This window comes from Centroberyx affinis, unplaced genomic scaffold (genome assembly GCF_046629955.1).
Source record: "Centroberyx affinis isolate AG114_WGS23_722 - 3 ecotype Tasmania unplaced genomic scaffold, CSIRO-AGI_Caff_v1 ptg002184l_1, whole genome shotgun sequence".
Classification (NCBI taxonomy): domain Eukaryota; kingdom Metazoa; phylum Chordata; class Actinopteri; order Beryciformes; family Berycidae; genus Centroberyx; species Centroberyx affinis.
Window position 1 is genome coordinate 148,821 of NW_027280492.1, and position 23,185 is coordinate 172,005.

The following is a 23,185-nucleotide window of genomic DNA, read 5'->3' on the forward strand; positions in this document are numbered from 1 at the left end:
TCCCAAACTGGGGTCCTCCAGACTCCAGGGACACACCGTGGGTCCTTGAAGGGGTCCTCAGCAAAAATAAAGTATACCTGAAGATAATAATGGCTATATGTTTCACTCTCTCCAACATTGTTATCTCCTCACCTACAGTATAGGCAGGGTGTCCCTGGGACAAAACCTTTATCAAATGCGGCTATGTGGTGTAAAATGCATCTGTATGAGGGTCCTTGACACGAAAACGTTTGGTAACCCCTGCTTTAAGAGAGATAGGGACATATTCAGCTTTTTGATACTCTATACTGCTGAGAGACGTATTTCCCCATACAAATGGAGGAAAGAGTGAATAGTGGGCATATTGTAAATACCTTCAAATAATGGAGTCGACTTTTATTTAGCCTTTGAAGCTGAAGCAAGTACAAAACCTGCACAATGCTGCCTTCAGGCACTCCTCAAGATCGAATTTTTGAGTTCTTAAATCGGAAATACGACATGTCGCATATTCATGCGCTTTTGATCGGAAATATGAACAAAATTGATCCTGTCAACAAACGTGTTTTTGTGGCAGTTGTTTTATTTTACAAAACATAGCTTTTGGGCCGCAGCGGCAGAATGGAAAGGAGAAACGCGGACCAGGCATGTAATAGATGTATTAATTCATTAATTCATTGTATAATTGTATAATACATCACTTTTACCACCAATGTTAACACGGCTTCCATGCTCTCCGCCCCCTAAACTTCACATCTCTGCAAGTCGGGGATCTAGACCTTGCTCAAATTTGGGTCATTTATGTACGTTTAGGTGAAATTCTAATTTTTCCAACAGCACTTAAAGGCAGCACACCCTGCATATTTTCTGTAGAAATCTGACTTTCTTTTCCTAGTGCTACCACATGGCGGCGCCATTGCACCGGACAAGGCGAAAACAGACCGCCACGCCTGTAGGCGGACCAGTACAGTCGTAGCCAACATCGTCAGACCAGACATTGGATACGGACAACAACAGTGACAGATCCAGCCCGCAATTCTGTTTGCAACCAGTTATGGGTGTAGTCTGAAAAAGTGGATACAGTAGCGCACCGCAATATACCTCGCAGTTTTATCCTCATGAAGGAGCTCCGTCCTGGCTGAGTTTGGGAGATGGGAGTACTCAACATTGCAGACCAGGTGGGTTGAAAGAAAGCGCTCCGTGTCTGTGCTGTGGCGTAGTCTATTTGCTGGTAAATAACTGCTCTTGTGCGCAGCATATATGATTTTTTCGTGCAACGGTTTGTTTTATGCTACTAGCCAATTTCTGATTATTGCTTATTTTAGTGTAGATATTCGTTATTGGCACTGTAAATATATTAGTCATTGCGATCGACGATGTTGGGACGGTAGACGTTGTGTCTGTCCGTCCTGCTCATGTTTAGGCCCTGGTCTGGGACAGGGCCAGCTTCATAGCAGATTTAGCCAGAGCCGTTCGACTAGCTGACGACGTTAGCTAACAGCCAGACAAGGGCCCTGATGTAGGCCGCAGCTAGGGCTCCGTCTATTAGCTGGAAGGAAACATGTATCGCATTCACTCACAGTAAACGCACCCAATATGAAAAAAATGTTCTTAGCCATACCAAGTAGTTAATATTCTTTTAGCAGTTTATAGTTATACGTTAAAACGTATCCCGTCCAGCTGTATAGATGGAAGAAAATCCGTGCCTTCGCTTCGGAGTGCATTTCATGCAACGTTAGCGTAGTGTTAACAGACATTTCTGTATTGCAGCCTCCTCTGGTCCAGGCCATCTTCAATCGTAATGCTGAAGAAGTCCAATTATTATTGCACAAAAAGGAGGATGTCAATGCACTGGTAAGTACGAAGTGCTTCTACTTTGCAAATTTAGTAAGAATCATTGGCGGGGTGGACCCTGTAATATCCGTTGAACATGCAAATTAAATGTCACCATTGATTGATCCTGCATATCTTTATCCCACAGGACCAAGAGCGCCGTACGCCGCTTCATGCTGCTGCCTGTGTGGGTGACGTCCATATAATGGACCTCCTCATTGAATCAGGTGAGTGAGCTGCATGCATTCTTGGTACTTAAGTGTGAAGGATTAAGCGTCCCATCTGTAACCTACAGAAATGTGGTGGACTGTTCTTACATGGTCACCACCCCAGCAGATTTATCAGTTCACTGTGCAACAGGATGCTGTTTCACTTGATGAGTTGTTCTTGTGACCTCCTAACATGTATGATCTCTTTGTCTGACAGGTGCCAGTGTAAATGCTAAAGACCATGTGTGGTTGACCCCATTGCACAGGGCGGCTGCTTCCCGGAACGAAGTAAGCTATAAATGTTACTAATCTCCTTGTGCTTTCCAAAGACTCTAATGATGGCTCAATCAGATAGTTTCCCCCTGTGATTCTATTATCTATTCATACATGGTGGGTTATTGATTCCATTTAGCTTTATGCAATGAAAACGCTGCACCGCAGGAAATGTAGAAAACCCGCAGATGGAAAATATATTTTTTAAGCCCTTTTGATTGCTTCTTCGTCCCCAGAGGGCAGTGGGTCTGCTGCTGCGGCGCGGAGCAGAGGCGAATGCACGAGACAAGTTCTGGCAGACACCGCTGCACGTGGCCGCTGCCAACCGCGGCACGCGCTGCGCCGAGGCCCTGCTAACCCAGCTGAGCAACCTGAACATGGCAGATCGCACCGGCAGAACTGCCCTGCACCACGCTGCTCAGAGCGGGTTCCAGGAGGTGAGAGAGGGTGGAACAGTAGTGCAGTTTTGCTGTGAAGATGCAGAGTCAATATAGTTATGATTCTGTCTGAGATAGTTGGGACAAATGCACTCCATGACTTATTTTGCAAAATACAAACACATATTTTTTGTTTGTTTGTTATAGATGGTGAAGCTGCTGCTGAACAAAGGGGCCAACCTGAGTGCCATCGATAAGAAGGAGAGGCAGCCCATCCATTGTGCAGCCTACTTGGGTAAGCAGGTTTCAGTTTCTGTTCAGTTCTGCACAGCACAATAGGATACTCATTGAAATGGTAGTTAAAGCCCTTATTGTTTATGGCACAAGTGTGATTTGAGGGAGAAGCAGTAACATGGTGAGAGTCCTTGTGCCACCGTCTTGGGACAGGAGAGTCTAGACTCCATGTATGAATCCCACTGTGGGGTCTGGAGTTTGATGCCACCAGTGGTGGTACCTCATGTACTAAAATCCCCCTATCTGTAACCATTATCGCTTTATAAAATAGAAAACACACAAGGAACGCTGGCTGCTTGTTGTGCTTCCCAAAAAGAGCAATATGTTAATCACAATATTAAAGTGTTTTCTTCCATTGTGGTTTCTTCTGTAGGGCATGTGGAGGTAGTGAAGTTGCTGGTGTCTCGCAGCGCTGACAAGAGCTGCAAGGATAAACAGGGCTACACGCCTCTCCATGCTGCAGCTGCAAGTGGTCACATCGAAATTGTTAAGTACCTTCTGAGGCTGGGGACAGAGGTGAGTGATTCTGTAAACATTTTGTGAAAAACATTAATATAGATATAAAGTAGCTGAAGTAGACTGCTCTACTGTCTGATTTTTACTGTTAAATGTCTTAACTTTGGATAAAATGTAACCAATAGTTTTTGAATCGCGTACAGTTGAAATCTGATCAGAGGACGCTATATTTTAAAATTCCAGACTTCTTTTCAGACTCTGTTCAGTCCGATCTTGAATCGTGTTGTGTGTGTTTTGCTGTGCCAGATCGATGAGCCCAATGGCTTTGGAAACACTGCGCTCCACGTGGCGTGTTACATGGGGCAGGAGGCTGTGGCTACCGAGCTGGTGAACCACGGGGCTAACGTTAACCAGCCCAACAAGAGCGGCTACACCCCTCTGCATCTGGCCGCCGTCTCCACCAACGGTGCCCTCTGCCTGGAGCTGCTGGTCAACAATGGGGCAGACGTCAACCAGCAGGTATGAAATGTGTCCCAAATTGAAACATCTTTATAAACATTCATCTCGAACATGTGTTCAAATGTCTGAAATTACAATATTGCCATACTACGCGTGCGCAAAATGGGAGCACCTGATAAACAGAATCAGTTTTTACTTATTTAAAGACACATCTGAATCTTATGCTGCTGTCAGTAGCTTAGCAAGACCTTAAACATTACAATCAAATAAGCCTCTCACAGATAAAAAGATATTTGTGAGAGACTCTCATTGACTCCTAGCCAGAAGAGAAGCAGTCTAGTCTGCCTAACAATATTTTCAGTAAAGACGGAAGTAGGTGGAAGTGAGACCTATTGCTTCACCTGTGTACTTTCTGTTTGAGTTGTGTAAATAAGGACAACAGTTAGACAGTAAGAGTGAAAACAAGACTTTCTAGCTGCTGCTACTTTGAGAAATACTACACTGAAAAAAGTGTATATATATAATTGTGATTAATAATTGTGATCACAATATTTAGCAAAATAATCAGGATTATCGTTGTAAATTGAAATGCTGAGTTATGCCTGCCTTTGTTGGTTGTAGTAGTTTTCCAGAGCTCTTTCAAAAAAGTCTGAGTCATTACTCAGTGAAATGTAATTCTATTATAATAATCTCTATATTTTAGAGGAAATACTATGATTTTATACTCTGGTTTTCTTTACCCTCTCCAGAGTAAAGAAGGGAAGAGCCCCCTGCACATGGCAGCCATTCATGGACGCTTCACACGCTCTCAGATCCTCATCCAAAATGGTAACCATGACAGTGCTGCCTGATTGACTTGTAAGGATATGTTATTACAGGCTTGTCTCTCCTCCTAATGGCTCTTTGATTCACTTCCTCCTCCCTACTTTCCATCAGGTGGGGAGATTGATTGTGTGGATAAGTATGGCAATACCCCTCTCCACGTTGCTGCTAAGTACGGCCACGAACTGCTGATCAGCACTCTGATGACCAACGGAGCAGACACGGCCAGGTAGGGGAAATGCCTTAAGTGGTATAGCTGATGAATGTAGTGGTGCCACCAGGTTATAAAAGCACATTAAAGCGCAGCGCCTTGTGAAATGAAGCATTCATATATTAGTACCATGCTATAAGACAGTTAGTGTTAAGCAGATTTAAGCTTTTAGATATTGACAAGATGACTGCTTGGTTTCTAAGATGGTGTTTATGTGTCTTTCTTGCCTTTCCAGACGTGGGATCCACGGAATGTTCCCCTTGCACTTAGCTGTGCTCTACGGGTTTTCAGACTGTTGTCGCAAGTTACTCTCCTCAGGTTTGTGTTTGTGCCATGGATGTGTGCAAATGTATTCAATCTTCAATCTCTGTGTTTATATACACTTTGACATAGCCATCACCGCCAATTATTTCCTCATTCCCCTACAGGTCAGCTGTATAGTATAGTTTCATCTATGAGTAAGGAGCATGTACTATCGGCTGGGTTTGACATAAACACCCCTGACAACTTTGGGAGGACCTGTCTACACGCTGCTGCCTCTGGAGGGTAAGCCACACAGTCTCCTCTGGAACTGGACTGTTCAACTGACAAACAAGTGCCCCAGTATCACATGATGTATGCATCCTGGAACTGCCATTTCTTTTACCCCGGGTTTAATTTCCTTCCCTTTGTCATCTTTCTTTACAGAAATGTTGAATGTCTGAACTTGCTCTTAAGTAGTGGTACCGACTTGAATAAGAGGGACAAAATGGGAAGGTGAGTTTGCTGCCATCTTGAATAGATTTGCATCATCGAATAACCCTGTCTGTGTTTTTCATTTGGCTGGTAAGCCTACTGATGCTGTATCGACAAATTGCTAGCCAATGCAACTGATTGAAATTTTGTTCTCCAGGCACTTCATAGAAATTAATATTCTGGGTCTGAGATTTTTCATTACTGTGTATTCTCTCCCCTTGTTTCTCCCTCGTAGGACACCGTTGCACTATGCGGCTGCTAATGGGAGGTACCAGTGCACTGTGACCCTGGTGAGCGCTGGCGCTGAGGTCAACGAGCCTGACCAGACAGGCTGTACTCCCCTGCACTACTCTGCCGCCTCACAAGCCTTCTGCAGGTTGGACCATTTCTCTGTTCTCTCTCTTTCTGTGTTCTCTCTCACCCAGGGTGGGAAGGTAACACTAGCCACCAGTCAAATTCTGGTAAATGTTGTCTGTGGCTGCTAACTTAGTCTAACATTAGCAGGTAATCAACCATCATTTGGAGTTCCTTCAAATAATAATAAGAAAAATTGGCGAGAAAAAACGGTCAAAGTGGCTGGCAATTTACCACCCACTGTAGTTGGCGAACAAAAATATAGGCTATAAAATCTTCTTGCCCTTACCTGTCTGTCTGGTTTTGTATGTCTATGTTGTATACATACACTTAAAGTTTTCCCATACCTGGGGAAATACTCAGTAATTACAAGGAGGAATTAAAAATGTAATTAATGCAAATGATCACAGAATATCAAGGTACATACTCAAATCATTCTGTGTTTACATTCACATAATAACTGAACGATCATCTTTCCTCTGATGATAATTTGATGAAGTAGTTTGCATGCCTGTTGTGAAGCTGTGTTCCGTTACTCTTTTGATGCAGTTTCACATATGGCAACAGTTGCTTCATCAGTTACCTTTTTTTTTATGGGCTACAATTAACGTCAGTCATTTCCCCGAGGTAATAAACTGTGGTTAAATTTGTGTCTAGTTAACTGAAACTAACCTTTACCTCTCACCTGTAAACTAGCAAGGGGTAAAGTCTGGATGTAAATGAAGATACTAGCTGTAATAAACACCTTGCCATGTTGGGATATCTTGTCCAAGTGCCGGAACTGGAAAACTCTAAACAGTGTCTCGTAGATGATAGCGTAAATATGTCCCAACAATGTCAAGAATATTACAGTGCTGCACTTGTTATTATGAACTTCATCAAAAGTATGCCATTGAATTAAGATGTTAACATAGACACATTCTTAATCTGATTATTCTCAATCAGCCTGACTGAAGTGAAAAGTTTCTGGCAACCCAAGGTGCCCTGAGCACTTGCTTTCTAATTAAGGGTAATGTATTTATCCAGGCATTAAAAGGTTTTACTTCACTTTGAACTCGAGTTCTTACTTATAACCTGTCTCCAGACAGCACCACTGAATAAGTTACATGTAAAATTATAACCACCCACGTCCTATCTTGGCCAAGGAAAGGCAGACAGTGAATGGTACTTTATACCATGACACGTATTGTCCCACCCCTTAGGCTATAATATGCACTGCTCTGCCTGACAACGTCATTCTTGCTGTATTCAGCCACCGCTGCATACAGCTTTATTTACACCTTTTAGCATCTTGCTACATCGTTTTCGCCTCACGGCTCATCTTTGGACGGCTCAAGCCTTCGATGAGAGCGGCGAGAACACAACCACCTTTTTCACTATTACTTTTACTACTGAAGACTGGTCGTTGCTCGTCCATCCACCCACCACCACCTGCTAGCTACATTAGCTAACACTGTGTAGCAACCTCGGCTAACATGGCTGACAAGAACTTCAAGAAGTGTCGGCAGTGTAGCTGATTCGTAAAACCTGGGTTGTAGCACAACCCTTCCGTTCTAGTGGTTGGATGATCAAAATCATTCGTTACTTTTTCAGAGTTGATCGTCATTTTTCTGGGAGCCATCAGAGTGAAGAGGATGAGGCGAAGGAGTCCTACTTGTGAGTTTTTTTACCCATCTATCCTCTCCTCCATCTGATCATGACTTATGTGATTCATGCTTTAAAATTTGATACATTGATATAAAATATGCCTTTGGATAACAGTTGTGTCCTAAGGTGACATGGCACAGTTCTCTACATTTTGTGTTTTCTTCATTGTTTGAATAACAGCTGCTTGGAGCATCTTTTGGACAATGGTGCTGATCCATCGATGGTCAACTCAAAGGGTTACAGTGCTGTTCACTATGCAGCTTACCACGGCAACAAACAGAACCTGGAGCTGGTGCGTGCTCCTTTTTCACCTCAGATTACCTCAAAACTCAACTCGGCGCATGCATTCATCAGTCAGCTGTCACAACTTGCACTGATCTAACCTCTTGGTTTATTTTTAGCTCCTGGAGATGTCCTTTAATGCACTAGGAGACATAGAGAGCAGTATTCCAGTCAGTCCGCTGCATCTTGCTGTAAGTGTTTTTACATTTCCCCAAGTCTCTGGCTCAACATTGGCCGGTATAATCGCCCTCTTAACGTTTGCTGTGTGCAGAGTAGTGACCGCCTTCCCCTGTTCCCCCAGGCTGATAAGGGCCACTGGCAGGCGTTGCGTGTGCTGACAGAGACTGCAGCCTATGTGGATGTGCAAGATGCTGCAGGGCGCTCTGTGCTCTACTTAGCTGCCCAGAGAGGCTATGCCCGCTGCGTGGAGGTCCTGTTGGCTCAGGGGGCCTCCTGTCTCCTCAATGACAACCACTCCATGTGGACTCCAATTCATGTTGCAGGTATGCTGCTCTCTGCTGGAATATCTCAAAGCATGGCATGGGGTTTCAAATATTATCCACATGAATAGAGTCCATTTTGTGTTACAGCAAAAGTGAAAATACCCCGTCCTGATTTTTTTTTTCCTCCGTTTTTGTTCTTTGTTTCATACCAGCTGCCAATGGTCACACAGACTGCCTGCTCATGATGATTGATTATGGGGAGGAGGGGGATCTCACCAATGTCGCAGACACATTTGGCCAGTAAGTGGTTCTCTTTATGTCAACTATTACTATTATAAGTCTTTAACTGAAAAGGCTGTCTTCAGTTTTACATTCAGCTTTGAAAAAGTTTTTATTTTAAAAAATGTTTTCAAAATCCAATCTGCCCAATCAGTGGAAAAAAACACTCTTCTATTTTTATTCCAGGACCCCTCTGATGCTAGCTGTTTTGGGAGGTCACACTGACTGTGTCCACCTCCTGCTGGAGAAGGGTGCCTTGCCAGACGCCAAGGACAAGAGGGGCAGCACAGCTTTGCACAGAGGGGTGAGTCAAAAACACCATCATGGCTGTACCCTCAAAATTATTCTGAATAGCAGGGCCTCAGCTATGCCAAAAAACTCAAACAAAACCAATGTGATTTACAGTTTCATCTGCTTAAAATGTTACGTTGATCAGTAAAATGCATGTTCCGTTCTAATAATTCCATTATTTGGTGTTCGGGAGCACTTGTATTAGAGCTGGGCTCTGTGTGTCCTTTCGTTCATGTGTAACGCTTTTTACAGTGTGCAATAGTATGCACTCTTTATGCTGTACAGAGCCCTGCATAATACTACACCAATGACAAACGACATAAGGGAAATACAGTGTGCGCTTGTACACCAGGCAGTACGGTAGAATTCACATAAGGATGAGCCAGCTCTAGGCTGCTGCGCTGTACATCCACATACCACGAAGTAGCTCTGTGATTTTCTAACTGTTGTGGCTAAGTAGATGCGTGAATTAAATATTTTCTTCAGCAATTCTTTTAGTTACAACAACACTGCGCGCAGCACTTTGGTGTTAACAGGTGGAGTTTTTAAAGTCAGTGTAGTTTCACTCAATCCAATCATGCATATCCCCACACCACACTCCTCCGCCCAAGTCCCTATAATGCGCCAGAGCACCTGTTATAATATGACATCAGTTGAAAAGACAAGAATTTGGGAAAGACAAGAATTTCAGACATTGACATTCTAGATTTTACAATACATGTACAAGACAAGGTCAAAGCAACAGCGCCTCAACAATAGATGTAGCAAATATTCCTGTGCCCCTAGAATATATAACGGCGAAATGTAAAGAAAAAGGACATATCTGTAAAATAGAAAAGGCTTTATTATATTAATTCTTCCCAATCCAAGTTGTCACCGTTATTTGCAGCTGTATCTGTATAGCCTCATCACGGCGTTTTGTTTTGTCGTCTAGGCGGTGTTGGGCCGTGATGACTGTGTGACGGCCCTGCTGGAGCACAAAGCTTCTGCACTGTGTCGGGACGCCCAGGGTAGCACACCGCTGCACTACGCCGCATCCAGAGGCCACACCGAGATCCTGGCCAGTGTGGTGCAGGCCGCCGTGGCCAGTGACCCCCAAGATAAACTGCTGGACAACAAACAATACACCCCATTACACTGGGCCGCTTACAAAGGTTTGCTCAGTTTGATCGTCCGGAAATGGCTAACCCCCAATCCTATATGTTGTAATTGATAAATGTAAAATCTGTTGTCTGTTATGCTGAATATGTGTCCATCTGTTCTCAGGGCATGAAGACTGTTTGGAGGTTTTACTTGAACATAAAACATTTACCCACGAAGAGGGAAACCCTTTCACCCCACTGCACTGTGCTCTGTGAGTACTACGAACTCGGCACAGGCTCTCATCTCGTGCCCCAATGTGTCAAAAGTAACACAAAAAAACACACCACACATTTTCTTGGATTAAGTGACAAAGTGCTTTTGTCATTGACTAACTCAATCGTGTTGCTTGCAGGATGAACGGCCACAGCGGTGCTGCTGAGAGGCTGCTGGAATGTGCTGGGGTCCACATGATTAACACCAGAGATGCCAAAGGAAGGTGAGGCTACAGAACATGAGGACACTTTGAACAGGAACAACTGTCCTTCAGAAACAACCCTTGTTATCTAAAGATCCATAATAATTGGATAGATATAGACAAGATAGCATTTTTTTTGCTCATTGCTTGCATCCCTTCTATCTTCTCCAGTCTATGCAAATGTTTAACGATGAAAGCGTAGTGCGTTGTACTTAAAGCTTAACAGACTAAGCAAAGCCTCTGAAGCTGTAACCCTGAGCTCATAAGTCGTTGGACTGTCTCTGTCTCTGCCTGTAGGACCCCGCTCCATGCTGCTGCGTTTGCTGAGGATGTGGCGGGGCTTCAGCTGGTGCTTCGCCATGGGACAGAGATCAATGCAGTGGACAAAACTGGACGCTCTGCTTTGATGGTTGCCGCCGACAAGGGACAGAGCGGCACCGTGGGTAAGTCTGCCCAGAGAGAGCATGCAGTTTTGTAAATGGCCGCCTATGACAAACGGGCTTAGAAAATCAGACACAGTCAATGCATTTAACAAACTTGAAGACACTAAGTTATACAAAACAATACTACACCAAACCTAGCATTTGGTGTTCATTAATTGTACTGATGTTATTGTTGTAGTGGTGAGTCTTGACTTCCAGATAGAGTTGCAGAAGGTAATTATTATTATGTGTTTGTGTTGTGCAGCCATTCTTCTTCACCGAGCCAAGGCTGACCTGACACTGCTGGATGACAACAGGAACACTGCCCTGCACCTGGCCTGCAGCAAGGTAAACACTGATATTACTCACAATGATCCTAAAGTCACAGATTCACTGTGGTGTGCCGCACACTGCCACCATGTAACTCGGAAACTAGGAAAAACAATACTTCAGCAGCCATAATTTGTCATTAATAAGCTAGGATTTATTTTCATGTAAAAACTACCAGTGGTGTGTAAAGTAGTAAAAACACTTGCTTTGAGTGCGTAGGTATCTCCAATGGACAAACACACATGCATCTTGTTACCGTCTTCTTTATTTCTTCCTCAGGCTCATGAGATGTGCGCCCTGCTGATTCTGGGGGAGATCCACAATCCCACTCTGATAAACGCCACCAACAGTGCACTGCAAATGTGAGAATGTAGAGCATTTTTTGAACGAACAATAAAAAATGGGACAAAGAATGTTATTCGTAGAACACTGTCAAACTTCCAATGATGGCTGGGGCCTTTATCTACCTCAACAATAGAGGCCTTTATTAGAGACAGGCCATTATTTGTCCAGAGTCCCCAGCATGCCAAAAAGTGATAGAACTTACTGGTATTCTGTAAAGAATTGTGCTACTCAAATTTATACAATTGCCTTTTTGGGCCTATAGCCTGAAAATATTACTGGTATAGACAACTGATGTCAGATACTACTACGGCTGGTTCAATGATAATGAATATGTGGCTGAAATAATCACACAAAACAATTAACTACTTTATCAAAAAATGTGATGTATTATTGGTGAGATACCAGTAGGCTACCCATACAGAACATACCGGACATCAGAGTTGTAAACAAAGCATCAATTCATCAAAATGGAATGAAATGAAAAAACAACGCCAAAGCAAATCCTCTCTTTCGTGTTTTAACTAACAAACGGGAACAATACTGTATAGCAATCCAAGCAGCAGAGTTATGTTTGCCTAATAAATTTTAAGGCTTTCACGCCAGTATCCATCCAGATGTAATTATGATCTACCACATGCAACATCTCTTTTTGGAGATATATTTTGTGATATTTTAGTCATTTTAATGATACTTTTGGCTATAAATATTGCATGAATTTATTTGGGACAAACTGTTATTTATGCATACAGACAACACTCCTTGACTATTCGAGAACCAGTCATTATTGGAAGTTTTACGGTATGATAAATAAATGTTCGAATTTGAAATTTGCTTGTGTACAGTGATTCTGCCAGCAGTCTCTCAAACGTTCCCTTGGTGTCCTGCAGGCCCCTCCATCTTGCAGCTCGTAACGGCCTGGCTACGGTGGTGCAGGCCCTGCTGAGTAGAGGAGCCACCGTGCTGGCTGTGGACGAGGAAGGTGAGGCGTGGCCAAGTTCTGTTAGCCACTTCAGCCTATCCACTGTGGTTACAGATGAAGTACTGAGTTAAAGTATGTACTGCAGTGATACAGTGTAGAATCCTCAAAAAGTTAATGACCTTTTTCTAATTTGCACATGAAGTTGAATCCTGGAAACCTGTTTTTGTCAGTTGATGTGAATGTGTGCTGTCCATTCCTCAGGCCACACCCCAGCCCTGGCCTGTGCTCCCAACAAGGACGTGGCTGACTGCCTGGCTCTGATCCTCTCTACCATGAAGCCTTTCCCCCAGCGGGACCCTTCCTCCTGCTCCTGCTCCTCTCCCACCGTCTCCCCCTCCCCAGGTCTCAACTTGCTGAAGCACTGCGGCATCACTGCTGCCTGCGCCCCCCTGCCCAGCGGCGGCCTCCACAACGGCTACGTCAAAGACCGCCACGGCGCGCCGGTCGGCCTGGACGGGTGTCTGTCTGAGTGAGGTCGTCTGCCCCCTCAGTCAGCTGCTATCACCATCATCACCACCAGGGGGCGACTCCCTTTAACACGGCCCAGAGGACCAGGAGAGCACCCACCCACATGTCTGTTCTCTATGTATGTATGTGTTTGTGCGTCTGTGTGTGTGCGTGAGTGTGTTTGGTCTTCTCTTGAGGTGCAGTCAAACCTAATATGCAATTAGATCCCATTCCTCCATCTCCTAGTAGTGCTCAATACTTAGAGGCTGATTGCTCTACAAGGTCACTCAAATGAAGTATGGCGTCCAAAACGGACGCTTGCAATCTGGCCATTCCCAAATCATTGAACCCTTTAAAATCATGTTGGCATAATTATATAACTGACAGCTAATAGCATGAAAACCTCTGTATCTCTGTCTCTCTTTCTCTCCATATCATTCAGTATTTAAAATCATATCATCTTTGATCAGTTGTGGTGACCTTGTAGAGGAACGCACAGCCTTCCCAAAAGAATGATCAAAGAGTTTTTTTGTTTGTTTGATGTTTTTTTTGTTTTTTTTGTTTTTTTTTAGTCCGTTAGCCTAGATTTTTATGAAGGAACCATACAAGGGAAAATCTAAATTTTGCTTTAGAGTGCAATGCTAGTGTACTACAGTACAATCCGAAATTTGGAAAAGGGTCACAAAGATGTTATTTCCATAGTGTACTTTAAATGTACGGCCTAGAATTGTTTGGCATTTTAACACAAGATAATTTGGTAATGCTGCTGAATACGTAAGCACGTCTCCTTACAAAGGACGGCCATGTTTGGGTTGGCATTTTAACATCGATTTGTTCTCAATGCCGACCTAATGTTTTAAAGATGCTAAATAAGTGTTTGTTAAGCTAGAATGTTTCTAAGCATATAAGTTATGACCAAAGTTGATCAACACTACTATGGCTATAAATTATTTATTTGAGATGAACTGTACTGTATAGAGAAAGACAATAGATCTTGATATACCTCGTCAACTCGTTTAGCAGCTGCTTCATCTTCACCCAGGGTCCGTAGGCCTAACGTTCTCTCTCTGTAGGACTAGAGAACTATTGTAGGATAATGACTGACTGAGGCCTTGTTTATTTCTAGATGAAGGCTTTACTAGTAATATCTGCCAACAACACCTCATCAAAGCATCATATATCTGAGCACATAAATGAACAAGCCATTTCAATTTATTTCCCATCTCTTTACTTAACAGTGTTTTTGCAAAAGATTTCACAATTAGAAAGGCCTAATTATCGAAGGAGAGCGGTTGGTTTTTAGGCGCTCATGTCGTTCTGTTCTTTGTGTTTCCGAAGTTGAACCGGCCATCAGCGTTGTGGTTTTAACAAGCTCTTACTAACGGAGTATTTGTTGGAGCTGGTGAACTAGTCTTAAACATCTAATAGCTTGTGTCTCAACTTTCTGGTGGTCAACTCTGATCAGTTTGAAAAGATATTCTCTGCTATTTTTATTAGGTAGTTTTCAAGCAATATTTTCTTTTTTGGCCTTTTTTTTTTTAACGTTATTGAATAGACAATCACTGTCACAAGGGCTTTTGTTTCCCTGGAATGTTTTTGATTTTTTTTTTTTCTTTTTATTAGTTCATGAAAAATTATCTAAAGACTCAACGAATGGCTCTGTGTGTGCCGGGCATTTTACTGTCAGTGTCAACACAAATGCACTGGATTGCCTTTATGGCATCTCATGAAATGCCTTTTGACCCATGCCTTCCGTAACACATCATTTCAGTTGGAATGCTTAATGGCAGAGTATGACAAGCTCTGAGACTGATTATCTTTCCACCCATTTGATAGCTTAGCAACAACATTGAACCACAGTTGCACCAGAGTATCTAGTGAAAAACAAATGTTTGACGGGCATATAATACCTTATGTGTCCCGGCATCACGAATGACCAGGGAGAATTTATAACCCTTCTAGAAGCATATAGGGCTAAGAGGAAATGGAGAGGGAACTTTGCTTAGGCCAATACCTGTTGTTTAGATTTCAGGAATAGCAAAAATCCAAATACTTGTGCTTTTGGTGTTCCTTTTGTTGTCTCTTCATCCCATGTCTGGTACTAAGCATACTAAAGATGATTGTATTGGACCACTAGAGCTTTTTGTGACTTAAATCTAGATGTTATTACTATGCCATTCTGTCTTTTTACCATCTGCTGATGGTTGAATTACACTGATTCAGATCATTTTCATTGGCATGATAATTTCATATCGACTCGTAATGAAATGGCACAATTGCACGCATTAGTTGAAGTTTGACTGGATGAGAGATGAGGACCTAGACTAGGTATGTCATTAAATACCCCTGCGAACAGGCTTTCATGTGATAGTATTTTATTGGATATTCTTAAGATTGACATTAACTCCATTTCAGAGCAGTGAATTCACTGAGTTAGTGTTTTAGAAGTCTTGCTTTGTAGTTGGCATTTCAATTGACCTCCATAACTGACTGAATTGAAATGTAACTAATAGGTGACCCCCAGCCTTTGTTCTCCTGGTCAAATTGGTTTGTGGAACAAAGGGATTTGTAGTGTGATTTTTCTGATCTGTTTTAGGGGTAGGTACATTTTTGTAGTCTCAGGATCTGTGTTGAAGCAGCAGGCAAAACTTATTAATCAAATCGGAGATCTCAAGAGGAAAATGATCTAGGCATTTTTTGATGGGATGGTCCGCAATATAGAGTTCCTTTTTAACCCTCACCCCACAGCACTTAATTAGATAGTCAAGCTCGCACTTTAGTACATTCAGGTTCTAAGTGTGTAAAATTGAGCAGATGTAATGTATGTACTTATGTTTACATGCATGTGTTTTGCTGCCGAATACAGGAAGGTAGGGGTTGCAAAAGACAAGCAAAGGCTGCAACAAAATTGTATTCTAACAATGCATCATTGACAAAAAAAAGTGTATATAAGCACTTGGGGACAGTGTCCACTGCCCACTGACGTTTTGTGTTATCTATTTCCGGGCAACTGGTCCAACAAAGTGATGAGATTACATTACCTTAACCTACTGTTAACAATGCAGGTTCTGACCTAAGTCGGTGGTAAAATCACTTTAAGTCAGCCCAGTGATTTAACCAAAACCTCAGGCTCCTCCAAATAGCCTACATATTCCCTCTGCCATCTGTAGGTGCTGTCGGACAGGTCAGTTTGGGCAGGGATTTTTCTCTTGTGATGTCCTTATTTGACCAGTAAATGGAGCCATTCCCCCCTGCTAATATACAAGTTGTAACTGAATCCTTTTGTTGTATCACAGTATTCTTATACATGCTTTTTTATTTGTGTGTACCAATGGTAAATGAGTGCTTGTGCATGGAGCTAGATCACAATTTTGATGTAAAATGGATCAAACAAATGGAGCATATACAGTATATCTGGAGTCAGAAATGGAAAGCAATGAAAGGTCCAATTGTAGCAATAGAGAGTGTGTGTAATAGTGTGCAGCACAAATATTGCACTGCCATTCATTTAGGCCAATTCAGTAAATCATAGCATAAATGCCAATGGAAGATTTAAATGCGGGTTAGATGTGTGAATCTTTGGTCACAAATGAGGCCTATTTGCCAAAATTTGTTAAGGGGAAAACCTCTTAGTAAAGCAGCAATGGATTTATGCATATGTTCAAACAGTTTACAGTCTGACCTTCAAAACTGAGCCATGAATTTACTGACTGAAATGAATGTAGGGTCAATTTAGAGCAGGACAATTTGCTTTCTCCTGACTTTAAACTATTGCTCTTCATTTGTCTTGCATAGATACAATTATACAGGTAGCATGAAATATCCTAATTCTCTACATATTATTTGTGTATTAGTCTTCCTGCGATGAGGGTCTGGGTAGGTTTTTGGCATTTCTGAGTAACGGAGTATAGGCCTAGTATTGTGTAATATCGCTCTTTTTTTTTTTTTTTTAATTTATATCTCTGTGTTTGTGTGGAGCGTAGCCTACAAGGTAAACTGAGGACAAGCGGTCAGATGAATTTAACGTTCATGTTCATCCATTCCATTGAGATTGCCTTACAGTACAGTAAAACAAGAAAGACAATAAAGGACTACAGTAGATATGATCACACGTAATCGTTAATAGCCTATATTTGACAAAGATGCACCTAAGCTACACCCATTTAGTGCCATAGAAACCTTTATTTGCCTTTAGACACAAATCATATTTACTTGGTCAGTAACTTATTCAGAATTAGTCAGGATTATTACGGTTTTGTGTTTGGAGCTGCATGTCTTTTTCGCCAATTATATTAGTCAAGAAAAAAGCAAAAAAAAAAGTAAAATTACATAGAACAAAACATTTGCATGGAATAGTAGTCATTAAATACGAGTATTCTGTTAAAATTTGGTGTTGGTACAAATCTATTTTCTAATTGGATACTTTGAAGAATATAGTCAGTCCTTTAGGTATTGGCAAAGCAATCCCTAGGTTGTGTGTTTGTATAACAAGGTGGTTTATAATGTGTGTGTTACCAGGAAAAAAAATAGTTTTTGATGTCCGCAAAAGCATGGTATATACAGTACGGAATTGATTTGCCTCAATGGATGTCTCGGTTCTTACTTGAAGTAACGCTGATAATATGGCAAATTTCAATTCAACTCTCTGAACCACTGTTGAGCCTTTTGCCTTAAAAGCTGAAAAGGAAAATGATATCTGGCAGTACCTGATAAAGTTGCATCACCTGTGGAGTTATGCTGCTTGGTTGGATTGCTAAAATTTTGGCTAATTTTGATCTTACAGACATCCACGGGTGTCGGGAAGCACACAAATCAATTGAGGTAGCACATAGCTCAAGGTTGCCATGGTGCAGAGATTGTTGTGAGAGGTTAGGATATTGCCATATTTGCCACTGTGAATGAATTGTTCAGAATTCACTGATAAACAATCAACTTTGGCTTGTCCATTATCCAGAGCCAAGTAACACGGGGGGATAAAAGTGGTGTACCTCAAAAATGACCCGAGAGAAAGGAAATTCTTGCGAGAAAATTTGTACGGTTATGCTAACAAAGAGTTAAAATCTTCTGATCCATCTTGTCATGGGTAGTGTAACTCTGCTTAAACCAGCCTAAATCAGAAATGTATCTACGCGGAAGTGTTAGATTAGTGTCGGCAGATGTCTGATGTTTCCTACCTTATAAAGGGGCAGTAAACTGCACCTTGTACTTTTATTGGACCTGCGGTTTTACCTCATCAGTGATCTTTTGTGTGATGACGCTGACATTGATCCTCTGTGATTTGTTCTTGTTTTTCCTGATGCCAGTAGTGTAGATTTCTCTCTTGTAGTGTGTGTGTGAGTGGTTTTCAATATATGCATGTTGATCCTATACATGCACAAGTCCCTCGTTTAGTACAGAAAAGCATAGTAATCCTATGTCAACGTGTTTCTCTTTGTTATACACAGCAGATGAGTCTATTATCCGGTGCAAATCATATAAGGGTATGGGTACAGTCCAATTTAAAGTGGGAGATGAAGGTAGCTATATAACTTTACCTCTACGAGTTAAATCAATACATTTTTACTGTATGACTAATGCTAGTTTGACCGCCTTCCCCACCTGAACACTTGGTTATTTATTTCCCCCCACCAATAGGACCTGTGTAATATCCAGCACAGTGGTGGCATGGTGCCTTTTATTTGTTACTACCGAAAGGTACGGTCTTCCATTTGTATTTCCCAGAAGCCTTATAATGGGAAAAAGAAATTCTAATGAACGTACAAGACTACAGTAGATAGGCTCACATTCCTTCTGAGCATATTCTCAACCCCTTGTGATATGAGATAGAAAAGCCTAAATAATTCCTCCTGTTATAGTCTGCATTTACGATGCGTTTCCAGTGACCGAGTGCTCCCTTAGGGTGGCGAAATAAACTGCACATTACACTGATGCGATTCTGGGCACACCAAACATTAGATGGGTGGGGAACAATAGAGTATGAAAGCACAAATCCAAAGATGGCACCTCGGGGCTAAGATGGCGCTCCCAACACCGTTGCGTTGAGGAGCCTAGTAAAGATTTAGGCATACATGTAAGGAAAAACATCCGACTCCTCTTGAGTGCAGGAAACATGAGGTTTGATTGTCAGTAACACATTAACTGTAGAAAGACAATTGTCTCGAATTTCAGAGCTTATTAATTCTGATTGTTCTTCTCAGCTCTTTGGTATTCATACACGATTCGTAATTTCACGATGCAGTCCAAGTTGTGAAATCATATGGTACATGCATACAAGATAAAGTGATTACGTTTAGGCAAACTGTTTGTTGTGACTGTGTTGCAAATTGATTGTGGAGATTGTTTTGTGTTATTAGGGTAGACTGATTAAAAGTAGGGTTGCAGTAGTAGCTGTGTGCAGTGTTAATAACAGTGTGATCATACTATAGAAGTGATGTAACATTTGTTGTCTTATTACAGCATTAAGGCATGAATCATCTTCTCTCAAGCTGACCTCGTTTGAAATAGACAAAAGATAAAAGTGCAATAACCTTTTGTTTATCATTGCTTCCTCAGTTGAAAAATATTATTTAATATGCCCTTTTTGTTAACACCAAAAGTCACTCTTCTGGAGCAAATGAAGGATTTAAAGAGTCCTCTTATTTGTATTCAGAGAAGTGGCGTTTGATAGTGGAGTGTGTGATATTCCATTCTTAAAACTGTGATCAATATTCAACTTTAAAAGCTGCCTGCTCAGAAAGGACCGTGCACAAGCTGACTGATAGATTTGAGTAGGTGCATTTTTTTTTCTTATGGATGGGCTTTGATGGTATTGTACTTTGGACTTTAGACCTAATTCCTTGAATTCTGGTTTATAGCTGATAGACATGTTCATTTGCATGTGTAGATGTATATGCATCCTCTTCCTCCTTGAATGAAATGTTTTCTCAAAAATATTTAGACCTGCTGTCAGTGAAGTATGCGGATAAAAGGAATTATGAAATGCCTTATAATATATTTGTTTTCAATGTTAAGCATTAAGGGTTCCTATGTGTCCCTCCCTTTTCAGCGTGTAGCCTAAAGCTTGTACAGTTAAGAAACTCATGAGATTTATATCTACTGTATAGCCTATGTGTTCTCAGAATTTGTTAACTTGGAGGTCCTGTGATTGTGGTTTTAGAGTAACATTCCCCTTGAAAGTGCCGTTTGTTTTCACCAGCAGAGGATGTGTCTGGGAAAAAATGTATTTGCAAGAAGGAAAAAAAAAAACAATGTTCAAAACACTTTCCAATGTATATTGGTAAACCCATTGAACTGAATGACACAAGGTCTTTGTGCAGGTGAACTAAGGCAGCAATCTTCTGATGGAGCACCTTATCGACTTGCTCTTTCTGTGAGCCCACAGTGGAAGTAGTCTCACACTAAGCTTGATTACTCTAAAGCAGAGCCATATCAGAGAAATTGCCCATTAGGAGCCCCCTTGAATGTGCTATTAGGAATAGCCTACCGTAGGAAAGGATGTATACTGCATGTTCTGTGACATTTTATTAGTGTTAGTCCCCTTCATGTTTTTATGTTTACTCAGCTTCACTGTAGATGTTGCCCCCTTATTGCAACTCACTAGCTATTAACAATCCTCTTACAACTGGACTGAAGCAGGCATTGATCTGCCGCAGAGGCAGCCTTACTTCATTGCAGATTTTTAAAAAATAATAATAATAATAGTTGATAGATAAAGGGTTGCCTGTTTTACTTTGAGTGGCTTATCTGGGGAAATACCAAGGAGCCCTTATCATGAGTGGAAGGACTCTGGATCAGGGCAAGTGATGAGTTACAATCAAACAGTTTCACAGTGCACCTTCACAAAAAAAAAAAAAATGAAAAAAAAAAAAAAATAGTTGGCTTGTCCACCCAACATTCCAAAGTTTTTTTCACAATCCTGGCCCATTGGTTAAAGAAATCTCTTTTGCTTTGCTGGTGAATGGAGTGGGCATGTGTGTGTCAATGACAGGGTTCCCTATTTAGCCTAACGCTGATTACCTCATTTACAAATCTGCAAATATACTATTCTACTGTGTGTAAAGGAGTCAATGCCATCACCAGCAGCATGGTCTCTAGACCTGTGATGACAACAGGACCAATGATCTTACTCTGTTGAAATTAGCCAATTTAAAATATGACCAGTCTAAGAATATAGGGCAAAGACACAATTCAAATTCTGTAAGGCCAGATGGGCCGTACAAGGTTTCTTCAGCCGGTGAATCACCACAGTTGCTGTCTCAGTCAAGTTTTCAGCATCAAGATCATTCGAAAAAGCTTCATAGAAAATTCTTGCCGCTGGATTTTCACCCTGATCTTTTAACAATTTTGTGGAATGGCTTAATTTGGCTAAGTCTGGTCGAATTGATATTTCACACAATTTTAGAAGAGCAGGGTGAAAGTCCAGTGTCACAGTTGCTCTCATATCCTTGTCAGAGTCAAGCTGCTCTTGAACGGTCGGCTGGGACAGCAGCTGTGGTCCTCGCACGGCTCAAGGAGTCCAGCCGAAGCCTGATGTATACTTAAATAATTTAAGTGAACGATCATGTTAGCATCACTTGCTGTTTTCAGTAGCATTTCTCCTACCTCCTTGTTTTGCAGCCTTGAGTATTGTTTGTCTCTCCACCTGTTTTTAACATAAAACGTTATCTATTCACAGTACGGGAATACAGATTTATCATAAGCAATGGTAGTTATACATAATGAAGTGTGCTTGGTTGTGCTGTACGTGTATATGTCTATTTGACGTGGAAAAAAAAAATATTTATGAGAAGCATTTATACAACAAAATACCACTGGAATGTGAAGCCAGACAATGTTATGATGCAGATTATGATGATCGTCATCCCCTTTAACATTCAGTGATGCATGGCCAGAGGAAATGAATAACCATACATTGGCTTTTTATTTTCTTTTTTTTTTTAATTACCATCTATTTAGTTTCCTCTTGTGCATATATGTCCCTGTCTAGCCCTACTACAGTATATTTCAACGTTTACAGCTTCATGTGTTCTGGGTCAGCCATTGCTCTGCAGCTGGACTTGATACTACAGGTTGTCATGAGGAAGATGTGAGGTGGATTTGTTATTCTGTACGAGGGCGAGTTTGAGCCCCTCGAGCCGTATGCCTTCGAATTCATCTGTCCACTCCAAACCAAATTCTGCTACATAGGTGTCTGTCTCCACACTGCCCCATCACTTGACATCTGATTTGACTACAAAGGGGTACAGGAAAAGGTGAAAGGTTTGAGGTTTTTCTGACCAGGGCCCCCATGCCTACTCTAGGACAGGACCAGCCCACTTCCCCTTCACCCCACTATCTCACCTAAACCTCAAGCCATTCATTTCTTTTTTGTTTGTTTTTTTCTTTTTTCTTTTTTTCGACAATGCAATCCTGAAAGCACTTTGCCTTGTTATTCCTTTGTGTGAACATGTGAATGATAATTTGTTACAAAAATGTTAAATATGTATAAGATCATTCACTGTTTTGGAAAAACCTGCATCTGTCTTTCTGACGTTAAAAGAAAAAAAGGAGAATTTAGTGACATTAAACCTGAATCTATTTTATAAAATGTTTGCTGCAGCCAATTGGTCTTGTCATTCAGTATTGTGGCTTAGGGTTGTTTGTGTTCAATAAAGTGCTATTGCTAAATATTTACTGGGTCTGGAGTCATTTATTGCCACCTCATTGTCACCTTGTAGTTCACATAGAAAGATATTATATATAATACAACATCAGAGATTGCTCATGTTTACTGAGATACCTTGAATTGTCGTAAGAATGGAAGAATACAGTAACAGAGAAGATGGAAAGGAAAAGGAAATGCATGGGAACCAGAGTTTTAAATTATGATTGTGTGTGTGTATAGCAACACCACAAAAGGCCAATCCATGACCACCATCCACCTCAAGCTTCCCCATTCCTGCCTGTTTTTGCTCAGGCAAGCTGTGAGAATGCCCACAATGGAAATGCTATTCTGTTTGAGGGAGTTTCTTTGGGACATTTTTAGCCTCAACAACACAGGAAAAGATAGGAAACATGTTATTACTTCACTTCTCCCCCAATACATTGGTTTTTAGTTCTGACTCACACATCCTCTTATTCTGGTGTGTTACAATGAATTTCCATGTGCTGTGATGACATTATTT

General features: G+C 41.5%; 1 protein-coding gene across 1 annotated transcript; it reads left to right on the top strand.

Annotated features, from left to right (window-relative positions):
• Positions 1–987: 987 nt before the first annotated feature.
• Positions 988–22,414, top strand: ankrd52a (ankyrin repeat domain 52a). Its single transcript, XM_071532307.1, has 28 exons — positions 988–1,154; positions 1,747–1,830; positions 1,958–2,036; positions 2,236–2,306; positions 2,528–2,728; positions 2,876–2,963; positions 3,336–3,478; positions 3,725–3,937; positions 4,627–4,705; positions 4,814–4,928; positions 5,146–5,228; positions 5,339–5,456; positions 5,598–5,666; positions 5,881–6,021; positions 7,593–7,655; positions 7,827–7,938; positions 8,048–8,119; positions 8,230–8,431; positions 8,584–8,671; positions 8,837–8,954; positions 9,876–10,095; positions 10,208–10,295; positions 10,437–10,520; positions 10,797–10,942; positions 11,187–11,269; positions 11,531–11,613; positions 12,484–12,575; positions 12,777–22,414. Exons 1-28 carry the CDS (start codon positions 1,128–1,130, stop codon positions 13,046–13,048), a joined length of 3,234 nt encoding a protein of 1,077 aa, XP_071388408.1. The 5' UTR covers positions 988–1,127; the 3' UTR covers positions 13,049–22,414.
• The last annotated feature ends 771 nt before the right edge of the window (positions 22,415–23,185 follow it).

What these genes read in the sequence shown, in the direction of transcription:
- ankrd52a (XM_071532307.1), top strand. Translation starts at nt 1,128, where the DNA reads ATGGGAGTACTCAACATTGCAGACCAG. An exon ending in GAGGCGAAGGAGTCCTACTT is followed by an intron (nt 7,656 to 7,826) that starts GTGAGTTTTTTT and finishes TTTGAATAACAG; the next exon opens with CTGCTTGGAGCATCTTTTGG. An exon ending in GACTCCAATTCATGTTGCAG is followed by an intron (nt 8,432 to 8,583) that starts GTATGCTGCTCT and finishes GTTTCATACCAG; the next exon opens with CTGCCAATGGTCACACAGAC.